Source organism: Nyctereutes procyonoides, unplaced genomic scaffold (genome assembly GCF_905146905.1).
Source record: "Nyctereutes procyonoides isolate TBG_1078 unplaced genomic scaffold, NYPRO_anot_genome, whole genome shotgun sequence".
Classification (NCBI taxonomy): Eukaryota; Metazoa; Chordata; class Mammalia; order Carnivora; family Canidae; genus Nyctereutes; species Nyctereutes procyonoides.
In genome coordinates this window covers 10,293,102-10,315,009 of record NW_026575132.1, presented here as the reverse complement: position 1 = coordinate 10,315,009, position 21,908 = coordinate 10,293,102, and the positions used below count along the sequence as shown (strand labels likewise).

The following is a 21,908-nucleotide window of genomic DNA, read 5'->3' as shown; positions in this document are numbered from 1 at the left end:
TGAACCACTACTGAAGGGGTTGGGTGGTCATAGGTCATGAGACATATATCTGGGGTCCCCAGAACTACAACAGAATGCATTTCACACATGGCTCAGAAACATCATTCTAAACTGTAACGAGTGAACAACTGAAAAAAGGACTGCTAATCTTACGTGGAAATAATCTTAAATAAAAACTAGATAACCAAGTTTTCCCTTAGAAAAGTATTCTTGCCAATAAACATCAGAAATGTCTGTATAACACAGACTTGCAGATGTGGGGAGTCAGGTACCATTTTCCACCTATCAAACTGTCAAAACAGGGCAATAAAAGAGCGTGCAGTGTCGAGCAGAATTTGGGGACACGGGCACTCTTGTGCAAAGTGGGTGTAACTGTCCTAGAGGGCAATCTGATAAGACACATCCAAGCCTTTCCAAATGTATGCTGTTTGACACAGGACTTCTTCTGGGAATTTTGCTCAAGAAAACTGTACGGATGAGCACAAATACTGAGCTACAAAGATATTGAATGCTTTCCTTGTATGAAAGCAAAACACCTTCCAAAGACTGAAAATTGGTCAAGTAAATTATGCCATAGCCATATTCTGGACTGCTCCACAGACATTAAGATGATGCTGTAGAAATGTGACTACTGACATGTAAAATATATGGGATATACTGTTACACCAACTAAAAGCAGGTTATAAAGTAATAGTGGATGATGATTCCATTTTGGTTTAAAAAACATTTAGATATGAGACGCCTGGGTGGCTCAGCGGTTGAGCATCTGCCTTTGGCTGAGGGCGTGATTCCGGGATCTAGGATCAAGTCCTGCATCGGGCTCCCTGCGAGGATCCTGCTTCTCCCTCTGCCTGTGTCTCTGCCTATGTGTGTGTGTGTCTCTCATGAACAAACAAATAAATCTTTAAAAAAAAAATAACATTTAGATATGATTGTGCAGGTATCCAAAAAAAGATCTGGAAGGCAAAACACCAAAAAAGATCTGGAAGGCTAACAGAGATTGGTTCTAATAACTAGGATTATAACTGTTATGTTCTGGGTTCAGCACATATATTTCATAGGGTTTTTTCAATGGCATATGTACTGCTTTTGTCATTTAAAAAAAAAAGACAATTAAAAATTTCTTTATTTTGAAGACCAATATCCAAACTACAAGCTGACTAGCAAGTGACCTCCCGAAGCACAAAGCATTCCTAAAACATGTATTTCCTATGGCAATCCCACCAGGGAATGAAAAATCCTTTTCTCCCTGAAGAGAAGAGCGCCCCACGTGGTAATCACAGTGGTAAACTCCATCTTGGTAGCAAGAGAAGAGATGAGTGGTCCAGGGATGGGCCACCGCTGAGGCGGCTCACCTGTCTTGCCCCAGTTTCTGGGAAAGGCATTTCAGGTACAATGATGGAGAACCAGAGGACTGTTCCAGAAGGGACACGTCTGCCTTGCACAGGCTCCAAAGGAAGTCAGCTTCCCGGTGAATGGTGCAGGGCCCAGGCTGCTTGGCTTTGGATTCCACATTGTTTACTGCTGGTCCATCCACCTCCAGGAAGCTGCTGCTGTCCATCTGGCCCTCTGACACCACATAGTTCTGAATAAAGAAGAGCTTTGGCTTCCCTAAGAGAAAAGGGCATGCATCTCCCATGAACATCCTCCTGACCTGATCCAAAGGGAACCCTGAGTTTGTATGATCCACACCAAAAACACTCTGGGAGCCACCTCGGCTCACCAGGACACACACAAAGCTGTCGTAGTCTTGGTGTTGGGGCATGCGGGCAACTTGGCGAAGAATCTGGATTATACTGTCCACATCCAGATATAAGAAATACTGGACTTCGTAGCCCAGGGAGGTGAAGGTGTCCCGAAGAAACTCTGGATAAAATAAACAAACACACATGAAAAACAACACTAGGATGAGAAACACTTAAGAGGCAGTGGATAGCAATCCTAAGCACGGGCTGATCTCTGCTCCTTATCCATTTCTGCTTTTGTGCCATATTTTGAGGTTTTGAAGAACCGGAGCAGGGGGCAGGAAGGAATCAACCTGAAACACATTCACGTCCCAGGATCTCAGTTACCATCCGCCCCGTTATACCACCTTCCCTGCCCAAGGCCACCAGCACACGTGGCCACAGGCATGGATGGAGCCTACTTCTAGGCCAATGCAACCAACGGGGGAACAAAACTTTTTCTCTTCAACCAAAATAAAGCTGGGGACTTTCCAAAAGGCTCTTTCTTAAACTCACATACAAGTAAGGAGGAATGGATGCATTTGCAAAGTGCAGACCCGCACCTAGATCCAAATGGCTGCAGGAAGGGTGGCCCAGGTCACGAGTCCCCTCATCCCCACAGCTGTGGGCTGCTACAGCTGCGGGCACCTCCATCCAAGGCGTGACTATTTCCAGACTCCCCAGTTCCTCTCATGACCCGCTTCCCAGTGTAACCTCTGACCAAGATTCCCTGTAATGCCCCCAAGAATTCTTCTCTTAGTTTCCAGAAATTCTGGATTGGCTTTGCCTGGAGAAGCAGTGTTAGGGAGTGGAAAAGGCAGACTTTAGGGCGCACAAGCCTGCCTTCTAACACTGACCTTACCCATACCTGTGGCTGCATGACCTCAAAGAAGTAGGGCTCCCTAGCTTTTTTTTTTTTTAAGAATCTATTTATTTATTTAAAAAAAAAAAGAATTTATTTATTTATTTATTCATTCATTCATAAGAGACACAGAGAGAGAGAGAAGCAGAGAGATAGACAGAGGGAAGAGTAGGCTCCTTGCAGGGAGCCTGATGCAGGACTCGATCCCTGTACCAAGATCACACTCTGAGCCAAAGTTAGATGCTCAGCCGCTGAGCCACCCAGGCATGATGGTGGAAGTGATGGAAGTGATGATACTCAGCCTATGAGCATGCTGTGAGGATTAAGTGAGATAATACACATAAAGCTCCTGGGACTCTATTCCTTTTTTAAAGAAAATCTTGTATCCATCTCTTAGAAGTTTCTATAGCCTTGGAACCATAGAAATCCTACCCAGTCCATTTCTTGCCCATCTGCTCAGTTTGCCTTCATCAGAGAAATAGTTTCCTGCTTTGTCACATCTTTCTAATAGCAGAGGCAGACATCTTTCTCTTCCTCCTTAAAAATTCCACATCCCTTTGAGCCACCCTTTAAGTTTCTGTTCCTTGTCTGAGGGATGCCTCCACTTCTTAATTCATTTGTGGAACAAAAAAAAAAAAAAAAAAAAACTGCTCTGCCCTAAGCTAGACAGGCATCTCTGAATTCAGATTATTACTCGAACTCTCAGCCAGCCAACTTTTCTGGATTTCTCTTCATGTCTCATGACTATATACCCACCTCTCTTTGTCCCCCAGGGGTGTGGTCTTCCAGAAGTTTACCACTGCATTCACCCCAAACCAAACAACACAACAGTAATTAGAACAGATATAACTTAAAAAAAAAAAAAAAGAACAGATATAACTTCTACCAAGGAACAAAAAAGGGCCCTGTCTCATACCAGTGTAGGCGTCACAGAAAGGAGAGGTAAATAACTTCCTTGAAATTACTACAATTTGTTTGCCACAAATTGTCAACTCTCTACATTAAACGGGTCTGAAGTCTGAATAGTCACAAATAATTAAAAGACTCCTAGCATCAACCAAGAGTTTCAACCTTCTTGCCCTGCAAACTTCACTGACCACTAATAAACTATAAAAGTGAAAGTTAGCTATCGCAATTTCTCTTTTGGCTTCTCAGCAGGAAATAAGAAGAGGAAAAAAGAGAAAAAGAACCCCAGCCTTGGGTAAACAAAAGCTGGAATAAACAGCTACTGGACAAATAAGAGCTCACTTGAGCGCTCTGAGTTTAATTTGCCCAGCCTACGGGCAGTACATGGATATGTCCACATCGAGTCTAGTAGAACTTCCCACTCAGGAGAGCTGTGATTAATTATGGCCCCACATCTACCAGATATAGCAGTTTTAAATACGTCCATGAAGTTTTTGACACCCCTTCCTTAAAAAGAGTGTAGTTCCCCTACCCTTGAATGCAGATCATGCTTGGTAACTCATTTCTAATGAATATGGCAAAAGGGATACTATGTGACTTCCAAAGCTAGATCATAAAAAGGTTCTTTCTCTCTTTTGAACAGCTCATTCTGGGGGAAGCCAGCTACCATGTCATGAGAACACTCAAGCAGTCCTATGGAGAAGCCCACAGGAAGAACTAAGGCCGGCCTTGCACCAGCTCCACAGCCACATGAGTGAGCCACCTGAGAGGATCCTTCAATCTCAACCAAGCCTTTGGATGACCTCTGCTGAAATCTGACCACAATCTGCCAAGACACTCTGGGCCAGAACAGCCCAGCTAAGCTACTCCTAAATTCCTGCTCCACAGAAACTGTGAGATATATAAATAAATAAATATTAATTTGCACACATTATTAGATGAATAATTTACCAGGTAAATCAGGAAAGGGGAATGATAATAATTATTACTTAAGGATGTAGTTAGGCTACATACTTTTCATATGGCCCACAGGTAAGGGGGAAAAAATAATTATATATCACATAATAATGGAGAGATATAAAGAAGGTGTCAATCTCCTTAAAACCCTATGATAAATAAATATCATGAGGGAAATGAAGGACATGATACACAGGTTGCTGGATAACCTATTCATAGCTTGCTTGTCCCCACAGGATCTCAGTGCAGTAGAAAAAGCCCGCGGACACTGCCCCCTGGCCTTCACCTCAGCAGGTGTAGGCAAGGACCCCAGTTCCATCACTACTGTTTTATTCCTCAGTCTTCGGGGACTCACATGTCATGGGGCATTCTTTCCTCCAGGGGGCAGAAGCAAACAGGAAAACACAAGACTCAAAGCTTGTTTACTTTGACTCACTTCAAAATCCTCTCTTCACGGATAGATTAGCTGCCTTATCAAAGTCCTTGAAATAAAGCCACAGTCTGTCCACGCTGATGTGCAGAGGTCAGGGACCGCAAGGGCTGTCCTGTGCCTTCCATCTCTTGCCTTCTTCTGGGTTCCTGCGGGTTCTGGCTAGAGTGTGGCAGTCACACAGCAGCAAGAAGGCAGCTTGCATGGGACCAGCAAAGAGGAACCAGTCTTGGAATCACAAGATCTGAGTTTTAAGTCCTGGCTCCTCTACCTATTTGCTGGGTCTGAACCTTGCCTGGTCCTAGAAAAGCTAATTTACGCCAACAGAGAGGCTAGGAAGAGGATGGGAATCTCACGTCCACAGCAGGAAGTGCTTCCCTAAAGAACAAGAGAAAGAAGGATAAAGGGGAGGTCCCCAAAAGCCATTAAGAACAGCAAATCTGGATGGCCCTCAGACCAAGATGGAGCACCTGTTAACTATCCCTCTGGCAACACAGTCACCTCAGTAGACACAGCCTGAAATCACCATACTTGATATTTCCCATCATGTCACATCTTTCCTCTATCAGATGGGGAGGGCTGATGCTAGCTAGCATTTGCTACTTTCTTTCTTGGGCCATCAAGAACATGGATACATAGCCCAGTATGATTTACAGGCTCGAGGGAGTAATGACGGTATGAGTTTGAACAAATTAACCATCTTAAAAAAAAAAAATTAACCATCTTAGTTTATTCACCTGTAATTAATGTGATTAATACTAATGCCTATACCATGTTCTTCAAAAGGTGGCTGTGAGGATCCAGTGAGATTTCTGTAAAGACACTTTGCAAACTATGAGTGCCTACTAAAATGTAAGATATTAATTTTAAAGAAAATAAAGGGAAAAAAATAAAATAAAAGATAAAGAAAATAAAGGCAGCCGTTTCACCACATCATGAAGCTTGCAGAGCATCTCTCTCATGGAAGCTTCTCCTTAGAAGGGATGTCCAGAGGAAAGTCTCTCAGCCTACATTAATATGGTCTGAGAGCCATCAGATTCTAGGTCTGATTTATCACAATAACTGCCCTGTCACTTCCCTCAAATAGGGGAAGAATAACTGGGATGCTGAGTTTGGAAAATAAAACTTCAACAACTGCAGAAGTCACACTTCTCCTTCCCTGCACCCTGGAAACCCCACTCTTGACACAGCCCTGCCTCTGGAAACCTCAACTTCCCAAAATGATGGGCTTTCTTGCGGCCTTACAGTTAGTACAAGGGGTCAGCACCACCCACAGGTTTGGGGGCTATTGAGATGAAATCCAAAAAAACTAAATATAGTAAAAAATTATGCCCCCCCATTCATTTAGAATTTGTTTTCATCTACAATGAGTTTACATTGCAGGTGTCTGGCTGGCTCAGTCGGTAGAGGATGTGACTCTTGATCTCTGGATTGTGAGTTCAAGGCCCACCTGGGGTATAGAGATTCCTTAAAAATGAAATCTTAAAACAAAACAAAATGAGTTTGCATTAATTTCACCACAATCTACAAAAGGAAGTCCATTAAATTAATGTATAGAATAATTAACACAGAGGAAGTGTTTCATCAGTCTATTTACCACCACTTAGTACCTTGAATGAGCCCCATTCTAATTACAACGAAGCACACAATGGAACCCACATTGGGCAGGATATTCTTAGTGAGAAGGGGAGTTCCGAGGTCAAACATAAATGTGAAATGCAAAGTTGATTAAGACTTAACTAAGTTTCTTTACAGGAGGACTGCTTAGTTGCTAAGGCCAATATGCAAACCTCCAAAGGAAGAACAAATGATTCATCATTTTTCAAATCCAACTGACCCCAAAATTAATGTCTTAAGCAGTTCCTCTTCCTACGTTGCAGAAACCCTGTATTGCAAGTTGGGAAACACAGATGAAGTACCTGCCCTTCAAGAAGCCTATAATCTAGTAGGAGAAACCTCTAAATATGCACAAAAGAATGACTGACATGTCACATGGTACAGTGGGATTTTAGGTAAAGTAAGCGGAGAGGAGGAGCCATCAGTGCAGTCTGAGAAACCTGTGATGACTTTGTGGTAAAGGCCTAATTTAAACTGGGCCTGACAAAATAGAAGGGGGGGGGAAGATAGGGGGAAGATGATAAACAAGGACAGAAGAATGAGTGAGTGAGGAAATCAGTAGTAGAGACAGTCTTGTATGAGTCTGACTTGTCATCTGTTTCCATAGACCAGTCAAGGGTTTTTGTTTTTTGTTTGTTTGTTTTTAGTCAAGGGGTTTTAATGGACAATCTACATTCATTCAACATCATAAACTACTTATTAAATGTCTTCTTTTTAAAGTACAAATGTTTACTAGTAATTCCTTCTGTACTAGTTTTTCTTAGGAGAAAACAATATCAATAATAAGCCTGTCTACTGCATGTCAAAGAGGCTTCTAGGGTACCTCAGGCAGCCACAAAGTACTCTTCCACATATCCATAACTCCTTATCCACAGTTCAAAAACCCCCAAGGCTCTGAAAACCTTAAGGTCTTTTCCCTGATTCATTTTGTGGCAAATCTTTCCTGAACCAGTGAGAACCTATTGATAGTCTTTATTCCACTTAATGTGAACTTCCATTCATTTTGCTGTAGAAATAGTAATGTATGGGCTCTAAGTATACTTGTACTAAGGACCTTTATAAGTATGAACTCACTCCCTTCTCCCAACCTCACGAAGAGGTAGGTCCTGTTATCTAACCATTTTATAGAATCGACACTGAGGGGCTCCTGGGTGGCACAGTTGGTTATGTGTTCAGCTCTTGGTTTTGGCTCAAGTCATGACCTCATGGGTCATGCTCTCACAGGTCATGATTTCATGGGTCATGATCTCATGGGATGGAGCCCACAGATCAGGCTCCATGCTCAACAGGGAGTCTACTTGAAGATTCACTCCCTCTGCCCCTTCCCCCACTCGTGCACTCACTCACTTAAGTGCATACGCTCTCGCGCTCTCACGCACTCTCTCTCTCACTCAAATCTTTAAAAAAAAAAGAGAGAGAGAGAGAGAGAGAGAGAGAAATTGAGGCTTACAGAGGCTGGGAAAAATAACCAGGGTCACAAGCTATGATATGGCAGAGCCATGATTCAAACCCACACAGTCATTCCAAGGGCCCAACTCTGACCATGCTCCTATAATACAGGAAAACACAAATACATATTCAATCCCTGCACACAAGAGGACCACAACTCAGCAAGAGAAACACACACACACACACACTGGGTTTTAGTCACAAATTCGCAGCAGATCATGGCTTTATGATTCTCTTCATACAATAGATATATATCCTACAGTTGGAAACTTTCTACCAATAAATGAAACAAAACTGATTATAATAGAAAGTAGAAGACAATTACTCAGTCTTTTTTAAAGGAGGAAATTACTCACTGAGGAAATATTTTTTCATTCTTATATGGGTACTAGTAGCTAAGAAAGAACGGACACTTTTCTACAGCTGAAGAGACAGCATGTCTCACATCTAACCAAAAATAGGACATGAGAAAAATGAGATCATATTTGAAATCCTGGGAAATTCAACCTAATATTTGCTAATCTGACCTTCTCTTAGACTCTCTTCCCATAAAACTCACCATGGTAATATTTTAGGTGAGCCTGAAAGACAGATCTGACTCATCCCAAGAATTCCAAAAAGCAAGATAACTGTGGGAATGTGATTATCAGTCCTTCTGAGGAAGGGATAAATAATTAAACATGTTCTTTCACAATGAGATTCTTATTCTCTCTGACGCATCACCAGTGATTGATTCAGTTTGAACAGGACATCCAACAACAATTGAGCAAGAGAATCAGTTCAGATCCAGACAACAGTAACACACAAGTAGTACTGACTCAGGCCAACAACTCAAGTACAACGTGGCGGAACTAAGTGACACACTGCCTCTAAGTGAACACACAATTATAGTATTTTTAATTTTCCCCCAGAAAAGCTTCCACAGTCTATCTATATGAAATGATAGGACATCTGATAACACTGAAGCCAGGGAGCCTTCCATTTAATCCCACTCTGGATCCCAGAGGACTCCTCCCTGCCACAGTATCTAGCATGAGAAAGCAAAATCAAAACTCCCCAACTTTTGCCAATCACACCTTTGTACCAGAGACAATGCTATGTGCTCCTCAAATCCCCTTCCATTTTTTTTTCCTGGCACAAAGCCAGTCTGAGTTTCTTATCCACTGCAGTTAGGTAGGGTCACACAAGTGAGTTTGACCAATGGAATGTGGATGGAAATGATTCATCTCACTTTCAGGACTAGTCCCTAAAACCTTTTGAGAGATCCTCCACGCACTTCCTTCATCCATCAGCCAGATGCAGAGGATCCTGTGGAAAACCCCAAGGCTTCAGATGGTGGAGTCATTGAATGATCACTCTAGCCCAATCCACACTAAGCTGTGACACAAGTGAGGAAGTACCCCTTGCTATGTGAAGCTACCGACTTCTGCAGTGGTCTGTTCTAACAGCTAGTATTGATCACTGATGAGCACAGCTTATCTGGACTGTGACCTCACCGTGGGGCACCAGTTAAACTGCAGCATCCATACCCACCTGTGTCATTGCCAATGCAATCAATTATCAGACAGATTCCTAGGGGCTTGCTCTGCATTCTGTATCTCTCCTCTGGTATGTGCTGGAAAGGAAAGCAGGGATTGTTAAAAACTCTCACCACTGCTCTGTTTACATGAGGTCCCACACACACACTATCTTTTCTTTTGGATTTCCTCAAGCTTCCCGTTGCCAGGTGAATCATTCAATAGACACAGCCTGAAGTCACCACAACTGACATTTCCCATTAATTTCAATTTTTTTTCTCTATTTAGGTAAAGTGCTTAAGACAAGCTGTTTCAGTTTTTATTTAATTTTCATGAAAATCACAGTCTCTTTACACATGACTTAGCTCTGCAGGATAAAGACAATTTAAAGCTGAGAGAAAGGATGGGTCACATGTTTCCACAGTAACCTGAGTTTATAAAAGTATATTTTTCCAAACCAGCACAAAAGAAGGCCTTCTATTGCCTCCTTATGGAGAATGGGTTTCAGCCTTTTTAAAAGGCCAGAGCAAGTCAAGGTTCAGCGTCACTGCTTACTTATATATTCAGCAATCACTCAGCTGAGGAGAGAAGTGCCACTCTGGAATTTCCTGCATTCCAAAGTTCACAAATGCAATCCACTTCAACATTTTTCTCTTTGCTCTATCCCCCGTAGGAGAGCTCTCTCGGGAGAATGGAACTCTCAACGTCCTATTCTTGTCACAGAGAATTATTAATGGACAGCTATTTTAAAGAGAAGCCAGTGTTCTCTACAGATACCGCGCATACAGCACAATACCAAATCAGATCATTTATTCTGTACCCTCGGTAGAAATGGTCCTGATTCCTGGACGGATGCCTTCACTGATTCTCCTGGGGGATGAGAGAGAAATCAGTTACAAAGCTGAAGGAGAATTGAGCCCATTCCCATGCTGACTGGGTTTCTTTATATCTCAGTTGTTCTCTTCCCCAGCTCTAGTCAGTCCCAAGGTGCCAACCTCACCCTGAAGAACCTAACTGTTAAGAAAACACAAGTTCCCATGCTATGCAGGGGGTATAGAAAAACTGCTTAAATAACAAGGGAAAAAAGGCTCTCCTTTGCCCTTTTCCAGGCAAGCACCAGGTGACTTATGAATTTTTAAACTGATACGGAGAATCCAATAATCTTGTCACCCAACAACATCGGTAGCTTTCTTCCATGTGTGAAACCATGGGCAATGCGTAGGGGGGCAGCCTTAGAGACTGGAGAGCAGGGAAAATTTACTTGTCACTTGTGCAACAGATGGCCATGCTTTCTTAGTCCAGTGATATTGAGAGATCATAAAATAAAATGACAACGGCAAAGACAGAGAGCCGTGAGTATAACAAATGTAGATGAGCCTAAAGCCAATAATATTAGGTAAAAATGACTTTATTAGCTCAGAGAGGTAGAGAAACCACCAGTTTTGAAGTCATAAATGGCTGACTCATACCCTAGCACCTTCACTGAGGAGCTCTGTGATCTTAGGCAAGGTTCCTCCTAAAGTCTCAGAGTGTTTCTTTAGTTTTGCTTTTAAATCCCTAAGATGAACATACCGACTTCTCCTTTATAAGATTCTTACAAAAATGAGAATATCTAAAGACCAGCAAAGAAAATGGCAGTATTTATAATGTTTCAGGGAAATGAGTACTTTCAAGTTGTAAGTTGAAACAGTCTTTTTAGGGGCATCTGGCTAGCTCAGTCAGTAGAGCATGTGATCCTTTATCTTGGGGTTGTAAATTCAAGCCCCATGTTGGGTGTAGAGATTACCTCAAAAAAATAAAATCTTAAAAAAAAAAAACCAGTATTTTTAAAGGACAACTGGCAATACACTTAACATTCTGCTTCTAGAAATTTATCCTAAGGAAATAATGGAGCAAGTATGCAAAAATACCTACTGAATAATTATTTATAATGGCCTCAACCCAGAAAAATACTTAAAAATTCTCCAACATGAAACTGGCTAAACAAATCATGGTACACATAATGGGTACTATACATGTTAAAAAAAAGATAGGAAAGATCTTTATGTATTTGACATGAAAAGATATGCAGGATATATTAACTGACAATGGATTATGAAATAACATGAATAATATTAATAGCATATACTTAAAAATATGTATTTGTGTGTATATGCTTACACATACACATACACACTTATAAGAGTCTAGAGGTATACAAATCAAATGTTGTTAGTGGTTATCTCATACCTGGGATTAAAAGGAAATTTTTCTTTTTCATTTTGTATTTAAGCAATCATAGATTAACAGAATTTTAAAAACCACAAAACAATCTATGTAATATGCCTATGTGGGGTTAAGGCACTTAATAAGAGCTTAATATATTGTAGTGATCATCATCATCATCCAATGGAAATCTATTTGGAAGTCCAAATATGAATGCTTTTTTATTTATTCGCAAATAAACCAGGTCCAGGCAAAAGCAGGTCCCTAGGTCTCCGAAGGATCACAATGGGTGTTGGGAGCCTCACCCACCTCACCCATCATTAAAATTAAGGAGAAACCTGCCATAAGGGTACACTATGGAAAGAACAACAATTGTTCTTCATTCCTACCCAAATCTACCAGGTCCCTTATTTTCCTTTTAAACAGCTTTTGGAAGGCTAATTCTCACCACCTCATCAGTGTTTTGAGAAACACACTGTCACTTCAGGAATAAATTCATGTCTCAGTAGCTTTTGCTGGAGAGCGGAATACTAGGTAGGGAATGACAGTCAAGAGCAGTACCATCTGGCTAATCTGGGGGAAATGCTTCTCAGTTTCTAGGTTTAGGCAGACAGCATGTAGGTTGACTCATAAGATTTTGGCAAGAGGCCTGCCACACAAAGAAGGCTTCCATTGGGCCACTGTTCCACAATTGCCTCTGCACGCAGGACAAATTCTAAGTTCCTCAGGGAGGACTAAGCCCTCCTTACCTGCCTATCAGTCACTGCCTCCTGAAGTTCTGAGGCTCAGTCAGCTACACTGCAGTGCAAGACCGAGTCTCATTCTTCACTTCAAGGAGTACTCAAGATTAGCAAAAGAAATACACTTTTAAAAAATGATGTGATGGGATCAAGTGCTGATGTTTTAAGAGAGAAGAGAGAGATCGTATGGGTTGAAATGATTCGTTTTTTTATTGTATTTTTCTTTCTTTTTAGGAGTAGGAGGATGTCATCTGTACAATATCTAAATTTATTAAATGTGCCATAAGACAAGATCCTAGTAACTTTTCTTCTTCCTACTCCAGTTATTTGGTTTAACATGGTTCATTATCATGGCTAGATTAATGTTTGACGTAGCCTGGTTATGATTCCATCTCAGGAATAAATAGCACATCTCTTAAAAATACAATCAAGATGATGAAGCTGATAGAGTAAGAGGTATTTGCATTCAAAAAAGCTAATTCATTAAATAATTAGAAATGCCATTGACTACATTTTAAGAATTTAACTGCTATTTATGTTGAGAGCTTCATCAGAATATGTAGATAAAGGTAATGGCAAACTCCCAAAATGCAACAATTGGTACTTGAATTACCAAGTATTTATAAAGAATGAATAAAAAGAAAAATTGGGCTTACGTTGAAGGTCAAGTTGTCCCACATTGAGTATTTGTTCTTTACTTCTTCCATTCTGGAGCTTCAAATATAAAGAATAAGGTCACATCCCCTGTTAGTTTTTTCAGAGGCATGTTATATCACACCTCTTTAAATATCTCAATAGAATTCTTGCACAGGAAAAAAATAAAAGTATCACATTCACAGTTAAATTATCTAAAGAAGAATAGCAAGAGTGGTTAACTCCATAAATCCCATAATCTCTAAACCAAAAACAAGGCAATGCTTCTTTTTAAAAAGTGAAAGTACAATGAACATGCAATATCCTAAATTAGCTTATTAAAATGTTTTAAAACAGCGCAATAAAGTCAGATGTTATAGTATTGTAGAGTTGCTATAATGATTCCAAGTTAGAACAAGCTGTTAGAATATCAGATTGACATTTTACTCCTGATCCTTTAACACAGAGGCAATGTATGGTATGATTAAGAAGGAGAATTCTAAAGTGTTGGCAGGGATGTGGGAAAAAAGGAACCCTCATGCACTGTTGGTGGGAATGTAAATTTGTTCAGCCACTGTGGAAAACAGTACATAAGAATTTCCTCAAAAAGTTAAAAATAGAAATATTATTTAATCTAGTAATTCCACTGCTGGGTATTTTTATCCAAAAAATACAAAACACTAATTCAAAAATATATATGTACCCCATGTTTATTGTAGCATTATTTACAAAAGCCAAGATATGGGAGCAGACTAAGGATCTGTCAATAAAGAACAGACACAGATAAAGAAAATATTATATATATATATATAATGTTATATATATATATAATGTTATATATATAATGTTATATATATATAATAGAATATTATGCAGCCACAAAAGGGTGAGATTGTGCCATTTGTGACAACATGGATGGACCTAGAAAATACTATGCTAAGTGAAATAAGTCAGACCGAGAAAGACATATACCACTCATATGTGGAATCTTAAAAATAAAATGAATAAACGAACAAAAAGCAGAATCAGACTTATAAATACAGAGAACAAACTGTTGGTTATCAGAGGGGAAGGGGGGTGGAAATATGGGCAAAATGGTTGAAGGCTTCCAGTTATGGAATGAATATGTCACAGAAATAAAAGGCACAGCATAGGGAATATAGTCAATGATATTAGTTTGTATGGTGACAGATGGGAGCTGTGCTCCTGGTAAGTGTAACATAATGTATAAACCTGTGGAATCACTATGCTATACACCTGAGACTAAGGTAACATTTTTGTGGCAACTATATTCAAATAATAATAATAATAATAATAATAAATAAAATAAAATAAAAAGACCATGAGGAGTTCTAGCCCAGAAAAACCTGCCTATGAATCCTGATCCTGCTACTTACTAACCATGAAAGTTTGAGCAAGTTATTTAACCTCTACATCTGTTTCTTTATCTTCAAAATGAGAATAATAATAGTAGCCATCTTATAAATATTTTGTGAAGATTAAATGTTACACAAAACATGTAGCAAAGTGCTAGCATATTAATTTGTTTCTATAATGTCTAGTTATTGTTTTCCTATAATGCCTAGCTGCACTTAAACCACATGTGGGCTTGGTTCTTAAAAATAAGCTACCAAAAAAAAAAATCAGCTACCAATTCTGAGGGCTAGAATAAAATTAGAGAATGAAAGATTGAACCGACCCTTTCTCTTCTTGGATGACAAGTCCTTTGTAAGGTACATAAACCACATACTGCCAACCATCTGATAGGTTCAGCTTTCAAATGACAGTTCTCCTCTGAAGCTATCCTAGCCAAAAGAGAGAAGTATACTATTCATTAAATCTTTGTGTCTGAATTTAAAAAAAAAAAAAACATGTAAGTTGCTATTATCACGAATAATAAGTGACTTAGCCAGAGGTTTAATACTACATAGAATTTGGAACCCCACATGGATGTGCATTCACATTTACATAGCCATTAGAGAAATATAACATCAAATCAAAGCTAGATTTAAAAAAGCATTATATTGCAGAATGACACAACTTTTTTATTCTATAATATGTTGTGTCATGTGTCATTTAATGTCACTATAATCTTTAAAGCACTTTGCACTCTTACATGAGTTAACATCCAGGCATTCACTTTCTAATTTTATGAGAAATTCACTGAATCCGTATGCCACAGCTCTGCTTACTAAATGAATTAATGATCAGGGTCATAGATCAATACAGCAAATTAAAGAGAGTTTTATATAGAGAGTATGTGAGTTCCCAGTAGGCCACATAGACAGTGAATACATTGACTTTCGCCAACAAAATAGAAAGGCGATAGTAAAAATATGGCAAGCTTTTAACTAAGAGTGACAGTATAATTTATATTAGATATACAACAGTAGAAAAAGCTCAGGAAATCTGGATCTGAAACCTAAATCAATTTTGTTTCATGGTATCACACCATGAAATTATTCTCTTGGTATCACAGAGATTCAGCAGGACAAGAGGAAGTATATTTGATTCTTGAAAAAATGACAGATATGCTTAAGCTATGGTATGATTGGTATGTAGTTTATTAAATATACCATGGTATAGAAGAAGGAGCATGGACTAGGACCAGTTCTGGTGGTCCCTTGAAGTGGGCAATCACTAGTGCACTTCAGGCCTAAATTTTTTATTTGTTCAATGAGGGGGGTTGGACAGTATAATCTTTCATACCCACTTCAGCTTTGAAATTCTATTGCTAAGGTTTACCTCTCATAGCTCACATTCTCCAACAAAACTATTTCTATTCCAGGAGTAGTTAATGTTTTACTCACACACTTTTATGAAAGCGTTTACAATTTAACCACAAAACTGCACTATGACCTAAGGCCTGACTACAAATTCCACATATCTGTGTATGGGGATGAGGATATTATAATAGGATTAACTTCTCAAAATAAAACACTAACCAAGAACAATTATGATAATACCTTGCACTATTTACTAATATAACAAACAGAAGTGACTATGTTGTACGGTCACAAATCATTCACTCAGTAATATAACTCAATAACACAAACACTTCTGCTGAAAATATTGATATTTATTTTGAATCACTGTAGTAACAAAAGACTGGGAAGCATCTAAATATATACACACACAAAAGGGTCATACACATTGTGATACATCCAGAAAGTAAAACCATTACAAACAATGACTAAATAGAGGTGGTCCCATATGACTCATACAGAACAATTTCTAAGAATTCTCAGCTCAGGACAATGGGTACAATGTTCTACCATTTGCAAAAAAAAAAAAAAAAAAAAAAAAAAACTGAAATATGATATGTGCATAGATACCTCTGGATTTTACAGAAGGAAATGGTTAACAACCATTTGGGGAAGGGAACTGGGGTCAGAGAAAACATACTTTAAAAATTCTTTTAGCACACCTTGAAATTTTTGTTGACGAGTATGTCCTACTTATATTTAATATAAGCTAAATTTTCTGAAGAACAAATGAACAGTGAACAAAACATTCAGTTGTATGTATAGATACACAAACATGCATAGAAAAAAGACTAGAAGGAAATTTGTCAAGATATTAACAGTTGTTATTTTTAGATGGGATAGAAGTGATTTATTTTCCTTCTTTTATATTTCTCTGTACTTTCCAAATGCTTTCAATGAACACAGGTTAGCTCTGTAAGTATAAGGTGTACATATTTTTTTAAATGCATAGTTCTATCATTTTTTTCAGACATTAAATGAAGTACATGCTGTAAGAATATGTATATTCTTATCAAAGTTCTGAAACTGTTTCACGCTGGAATTCCAAACATTTGCTCCAGACTCACCCTTAAGTTACATGAAGGATCCTTAAGACTCAAATTTGGGAATGATGCCTGGAGTGCATTTGTATAATTTGTTCCAGCTCCTTGAGCTGTAAACAGAAGAGAGGTATTGACAAGATTTACAAGCTTTTGTCAAGTGAATATTCAACAGTGGCTCAGTTCAGAGTCAATCATTCTGGGATGGAGCCCTACTTCAGGCTCCTGCTCTGCATGGAGCCTGCTTCTTCCTGTCCCTCCCCCTCTTCCTCTCCCCCCCCACCTCTTCTCCCCTTCCCTCTCCCCCTGTTCATGCTCTTCCCCCATGTGCCCATGCATGTTCTTTCTCTGTCTCTGTCTCTCTCTCCCAAATAAAATCTTTAAAACAAAACAAAAATATCAGATCGGATGATATTTTATTGGTCTTTTATTGGTCATGGGGGCGTGGGAGGTTATCTGTAGGTCACTGGGTCTCAGCTATGCCCTTTAGGCTGTGACTCTTTGGTGGCAATGGATTGCTAACAGAGCCCATGCTGAGACTGAGTCTAAAAGACAATGGGGGAGGGGTGGCATGAGAAAGAAGGCCAATGTGAGTCTAGTCCTCTTTATGAAGGGAGCCAAGTACCCTTTTCCATGAGGAGGTTTTATGAAACTCAGGACACATGCAGGGCAGTTATGACAGGATGTCATTCAGAATTGGATAGTTGTCAGGCCCAACACTGGAGCAAGACAGAAGGGCTTGGCATATATCCAAAAGCCCTTAGTGTCCACAATGCTGCCAGCCTGTGCAGAAAATGGAGGTATAGACTATTTCTTGAAGGTCCAAATGTTAAGAAGTTCTTGGCAGGGCTTTGCAGAGGGCTTAGACTCTGTGATCATGGGTGTGGGTAATGAAGTCAGTAGATCTGGGATGTGAAAGATAGAAAGGGATATGATCTCTAGCCATAGGCTAGTGGAGACTGATGACACTCGGGTTCTGTTCCTTCCACTTATCCAACAAATTTTTACCAACCAAACCCAGTATGCACAGGGTACTTTCCTTAGGCCACAGAGAGGCCAAAATTCTACTTACCAGACTGCTTGTATTTCTGGATTTTTGTCTTCAAGTCTATTCTGTGGATGTTCTTCAGGCATTTTTCTAGTAAATCCAATTGATCTGGAGCAATCAGATTTAGTTTTTCTAATTCGATCACAAGATCTAGGAAACTCTGAAAGAGCCACCAACAAGACACAAATGTCAGTAAGGTTGACTATTAAGCCCCAAATGCAAACCTCAGGCTGTATGATTTGTGACAGCAAGAAAATGTAGTAAGAAGAGCCCCTTCCATGATCTTCAGTGATCCTACACCAGACCTCTCTGCTTTATAGTCCCTCCAAAGCCAGGGGCAAATTACACTCCTGGATTTTACTGAGAAAGAGGTGGTAAGTCTTTTGGTGGACAACTGTACTTAGGTTGGGGATAGACACAAGGGCCATTTTATGTTATCAAGAAGTACCAAGAGAGAGCAGGCCTAAAAATAAAATCCTCCTGAGGTCATTCTCCTCCAAAAGGCCAGGCTTTCCTAAAAGGGGAAGAGAGAAGATAGCTGGGGGAAAGTTCCTATTAGAAAAATTCCAGTGGGGATCCCTGGGTGGCTCAGCGGTTTAGACACCTGCCTTCAGCCCAGGGCGTGATCCTGGAGGCCCAGGGTGTGATCCTGGAGGCCCAGGATCGAGTCCCAGAATCGAGTCCCACATTGGGCTCCCTGCATGGAGCCTGCTTCGCCCTTTGCCTGTGTCTCTGCCTCTCTCTCCCTGTCTCTCATGATTAAATAAATTAAAATCTTTTTAAAAAAATTCCAGTAATGTGATTTTGAAGTTCCTAAAATATTTTAATCAATTCTGGACATTCCAACTCATTCTGACTCAAGAGTTAGGAGGAAGCAAAATTAAAAAGTGATATTACTACTCACTTGCCCTGGACCAAAGACATTATTAAAGAACTATATTTCAGAAATACTCATTGCTTTGGCCTTTTATTTCCCTTCTGTTTAACATTTGATTACTGAGGCTCTATATTTACTTTTTAAAATAATCAACATGAAAGTGATATAAGTGATTGGCAGATAAACTGATTTAGGGACACCAAAAAGAAGTACTATTTTTTCATTTTCCTTCCCATTAGATGCATTTGATGGTGGGGGCATCCAATCGTCCCATACGCCTAGATTTCAGAAACAAACCTACAATTATTAAGGAACATAAGGAAATTCTCAGGTAACAACTTACCAAAGGACCATCCTCAGAGGCAGATCCTTTAAAAATATATTGTCATATTCTAGAGATCTGAGGTTTTCCAGGCCTGTCCTTAGGCCAGCAGTACCACATAGGGCCAGACAGAATTTAAGTACTCTTCCAGTAATTACAACATCCCTCAGATCTTGATTCCTATCTAGTTTCTAATCCCCAATCTCTACTTTTGCCATTCCCTGGATACATGAGTCACAAGTACCTTCCCCTACCCCATCTCCACATGGAGCCTAATGACTTCACACTGACCTCAGCTAGCTGAGGGGGGAAATAGATGGCTGTGGGAGGGCAAGACAGGAGTGGACTCGCACTTCCCACGTGTCTGCGCTCGGCATGAGCAGATGGGACTTCCTAACCTTCCCAGATGGTCTATCAAATGAGAGAGAGAAACTAATGCAGAAACCCCTGGCTTTTATAGAAATAAGATAAATACAAGGATGAAGAAAACACCCAGGGCCACTCTACTTCCTCTCAACTGAGAAACCAATGCTCTTCCCATCAATGTTATTAAGAAAAAACGTTACTCTTCTCACTTCTTACTTTTACCCCCAGCTTGGGCCTCTCCCCACTCTTCACACCTTAGAGACCACAGCCGGCCTTCTGATAGGCTCTTGGGAACATCAACCAAGAAAAAGAAAACTCACCTTATCCTTGGCTACTTTGTTTCGACCCATATGATCCCTCATGAGGAATATTAATGAGGACACATCAGATTTGTCTAAATCATCACCAATCTCTGTCATCAGCACCCTGGAAACCAGACAAGTTTTTAAAGTAAATTCAGATACCATTCCTAGTGAAAACACCAAGAGCCTATGCCTCTGCTGTGCCAACAATTAGTTAAAAGACTATTCAGGCCCCCATTTGATACATACCCCCATCAAACAGAAAGCCTAGGCTATCCTAAGATATCTCAAGGGAACTCAAAAAGGAAGTTCATCCTTTCCCCTACTTTCAATAGGAAATAGTACCTCTCTTTCCAACTAACTGCTCTAAAAACAACCCAGAGAATAAAAACTTCCCTAAGGAATCCCCTAGCTCCCCCAGATGTTACAATGAAATAAGTAAAGAACATATATGACTAAGATGGAAGACATAAATAGAATTTGAAGTGATCTTGTCTTCTCTGTTTGACAAGTTCCCAGGTGATGCTGATGCTATATAGACCCAGGCATCATACTTTGAGTCACAAGCTTTTACAGCAAAGTTATACCTGGGGTATCCAACTCAAAGCGTAAAAAGCATGGAGAGTCTGGAGATTGTGACCATCAATGTCTTTGTCTAGAAAGTCCTTCCTGATTCAGTCACCTCTACTCCAGGGGGAGCCACCCTCACACTTTATCTGGGCTCCCAGGACATGCTGTGGTTGGCTTTATTGCCTTGACATTGTCATCACTGCTTAGAAAGCTGTTTTCCCAATTAGGCTCTCAAATTCTTGAGGACAGCTCCCTTCATTTTGCTCTACCACTGACGAAACACCTGGCATATGTTGATCCAAAAGAAAGGCCACTGAAGAAATGAGTCAATGAATCTAGCATCCCCTCCCACTGCCCAGACTCTCTGCCCAGAAGCTCTGAGGAACTGTCTACACTCACCATAGCAAGGAGACAGGAAATGGAGAGTGCCCTAACTTATTCACTGAAACCCAGTGCCTCTGAAAAAGTTTTAAGAACATGACAGACATATGGTAGCTGAAGAGGTGGAAGATGATCAAGAATAACAACAATAATAATGAACTCTTGCACTTATAGAGGGCTTCACAGTTTTAAAAGTACTTCACCTACTAAATTATCATAATTGATCTTCACCAACATGCTTGTAAAATCAGGTTTCATTGTTTTTAGCTTTACAAGTAAGAAAATGAAGGCCCAACCGATGTTAGTGGCTGGCTCAGCCTGTGTGGCCTGTAGCTAGTAGTTCTAGGACTTGAAATAGGCCTCTAGACCTCAAATCTCAGACCCTCTCCAAGGTCTATGCTACTTTCAACTCTCTTTAATATAGTTTTTGATAATACACATCTTCTCCAAAAGTGCATCATTGATATAATTAAAGGCTAGTGGTCTGGGGAAAAAGTAACCATTAATTTAAGGTTACAAAGTATCTTCCTATCTCCAGGAATGCAGCCTTTCTTGTTGCTTCTGTGCTCCTCTGAACCTCCAAGAGAGTAGTCTCTGAACATGAGGAAGGAAAAACTCAAAAATGGTCTGAACTAAAGGGGACTCCAGTGACCATTCCTCTCTGAACTGAAGGGGCCCTACAGCTGGTTAATGGATGGGATGTTCATTCTGCATCCCTGCCCCACTGAGCCTCTGGGGACAAGGACGTTACAGAAATTCAAAGAAAGGGAGTTCACCTCACTAACCTCCTCAGGAGGGGAAAGGCCAAAGGGGACTTGGGAGGGATCACAGAGCTTTGCAAAGGTCAGGAAGATCATTGTCAGACTTGTTATTTCCTTTCTCAGTCTCAGAATTTGCCAGTCTGACATCATAGAAAATAAGCTAGGAAAGACCACTGCAGATCTCATGGCCAGAGGATGGCAAGAATTACGAGCTCTTAGTCATCTCTCTCATTCTGTTCATCAGGCAAATACATAATACCCAGACCTTCCACTTTATGGTCTTCTACCCAATTACTTTAAGCAAACAGGTTCTAAGAATTCAAAGACTTCAAAGGACTGAAGTAACAGCATAAGGCAGTTGAATCTGTGGGTAAAGAAAGTAACGTGGCTGCTTTTATTTCCTTCATTTCTATTGTTCATAAGCCTACATCACCTC

The 21,908-nt window shown here is 40.1% G+C and overlaps 1 protein-coding gene across 9 annotated transcripts in view; it reads right to left on the bottom strand.

The window, feature by feature from the left end:
- The window catches only part of CFLAR (CASP8 and FADD like apoptosis regulator), a 42,304-nt gene that overhangs the window by 4,372 nt on the left and 16,024 nt on the right, over nucleotides 1-21,908 (bottom strand). For 8 of the 9 annotated variants that reach the window (XM_055345066.1, XM_055345062.1, XM_055345065.1 and 5 more), the window contains 7 exons: nucleotides 19,779-19,884; nucleotides 17,918-18,053; nucleotides 16,873-16,958; nucleotides 13,064-13,121; nucleotides 10,283-10,332; nucleotides 9,479-9,560; nucleotides 1,356-1,866 (listed from right to left, as the gene is read on the bottom strand). In XM_055345066.1, coding sequence (XP_055201041.1) covers nucleotides 1,356-1,866; nucleotides 9,479-9,560; nucleotides 10,283-10,332; nucleotides 13,064-13,121; nucleotides 16,873-16,958; nucleotides 17,918-18,053; nucleotides 19,779-19,884 — 1,029 coding nt within the window. Of the gene's footprint in view, nucleotides 1-1,355; nucleotides 1,867-9,478; nucleotides 9,561-10,282; nucleotides 10,333-13,063; nucleotides 13,122-14,739; nucleotides 14,765-16,872; nucleotides 16,959-17,917; nucleotides 18,054-19,778; nucleotides 19,885-21,908 lie in introns of those variants that run through there. The other variant, XM_055345070.1, reaches the window with a different exon arrangement.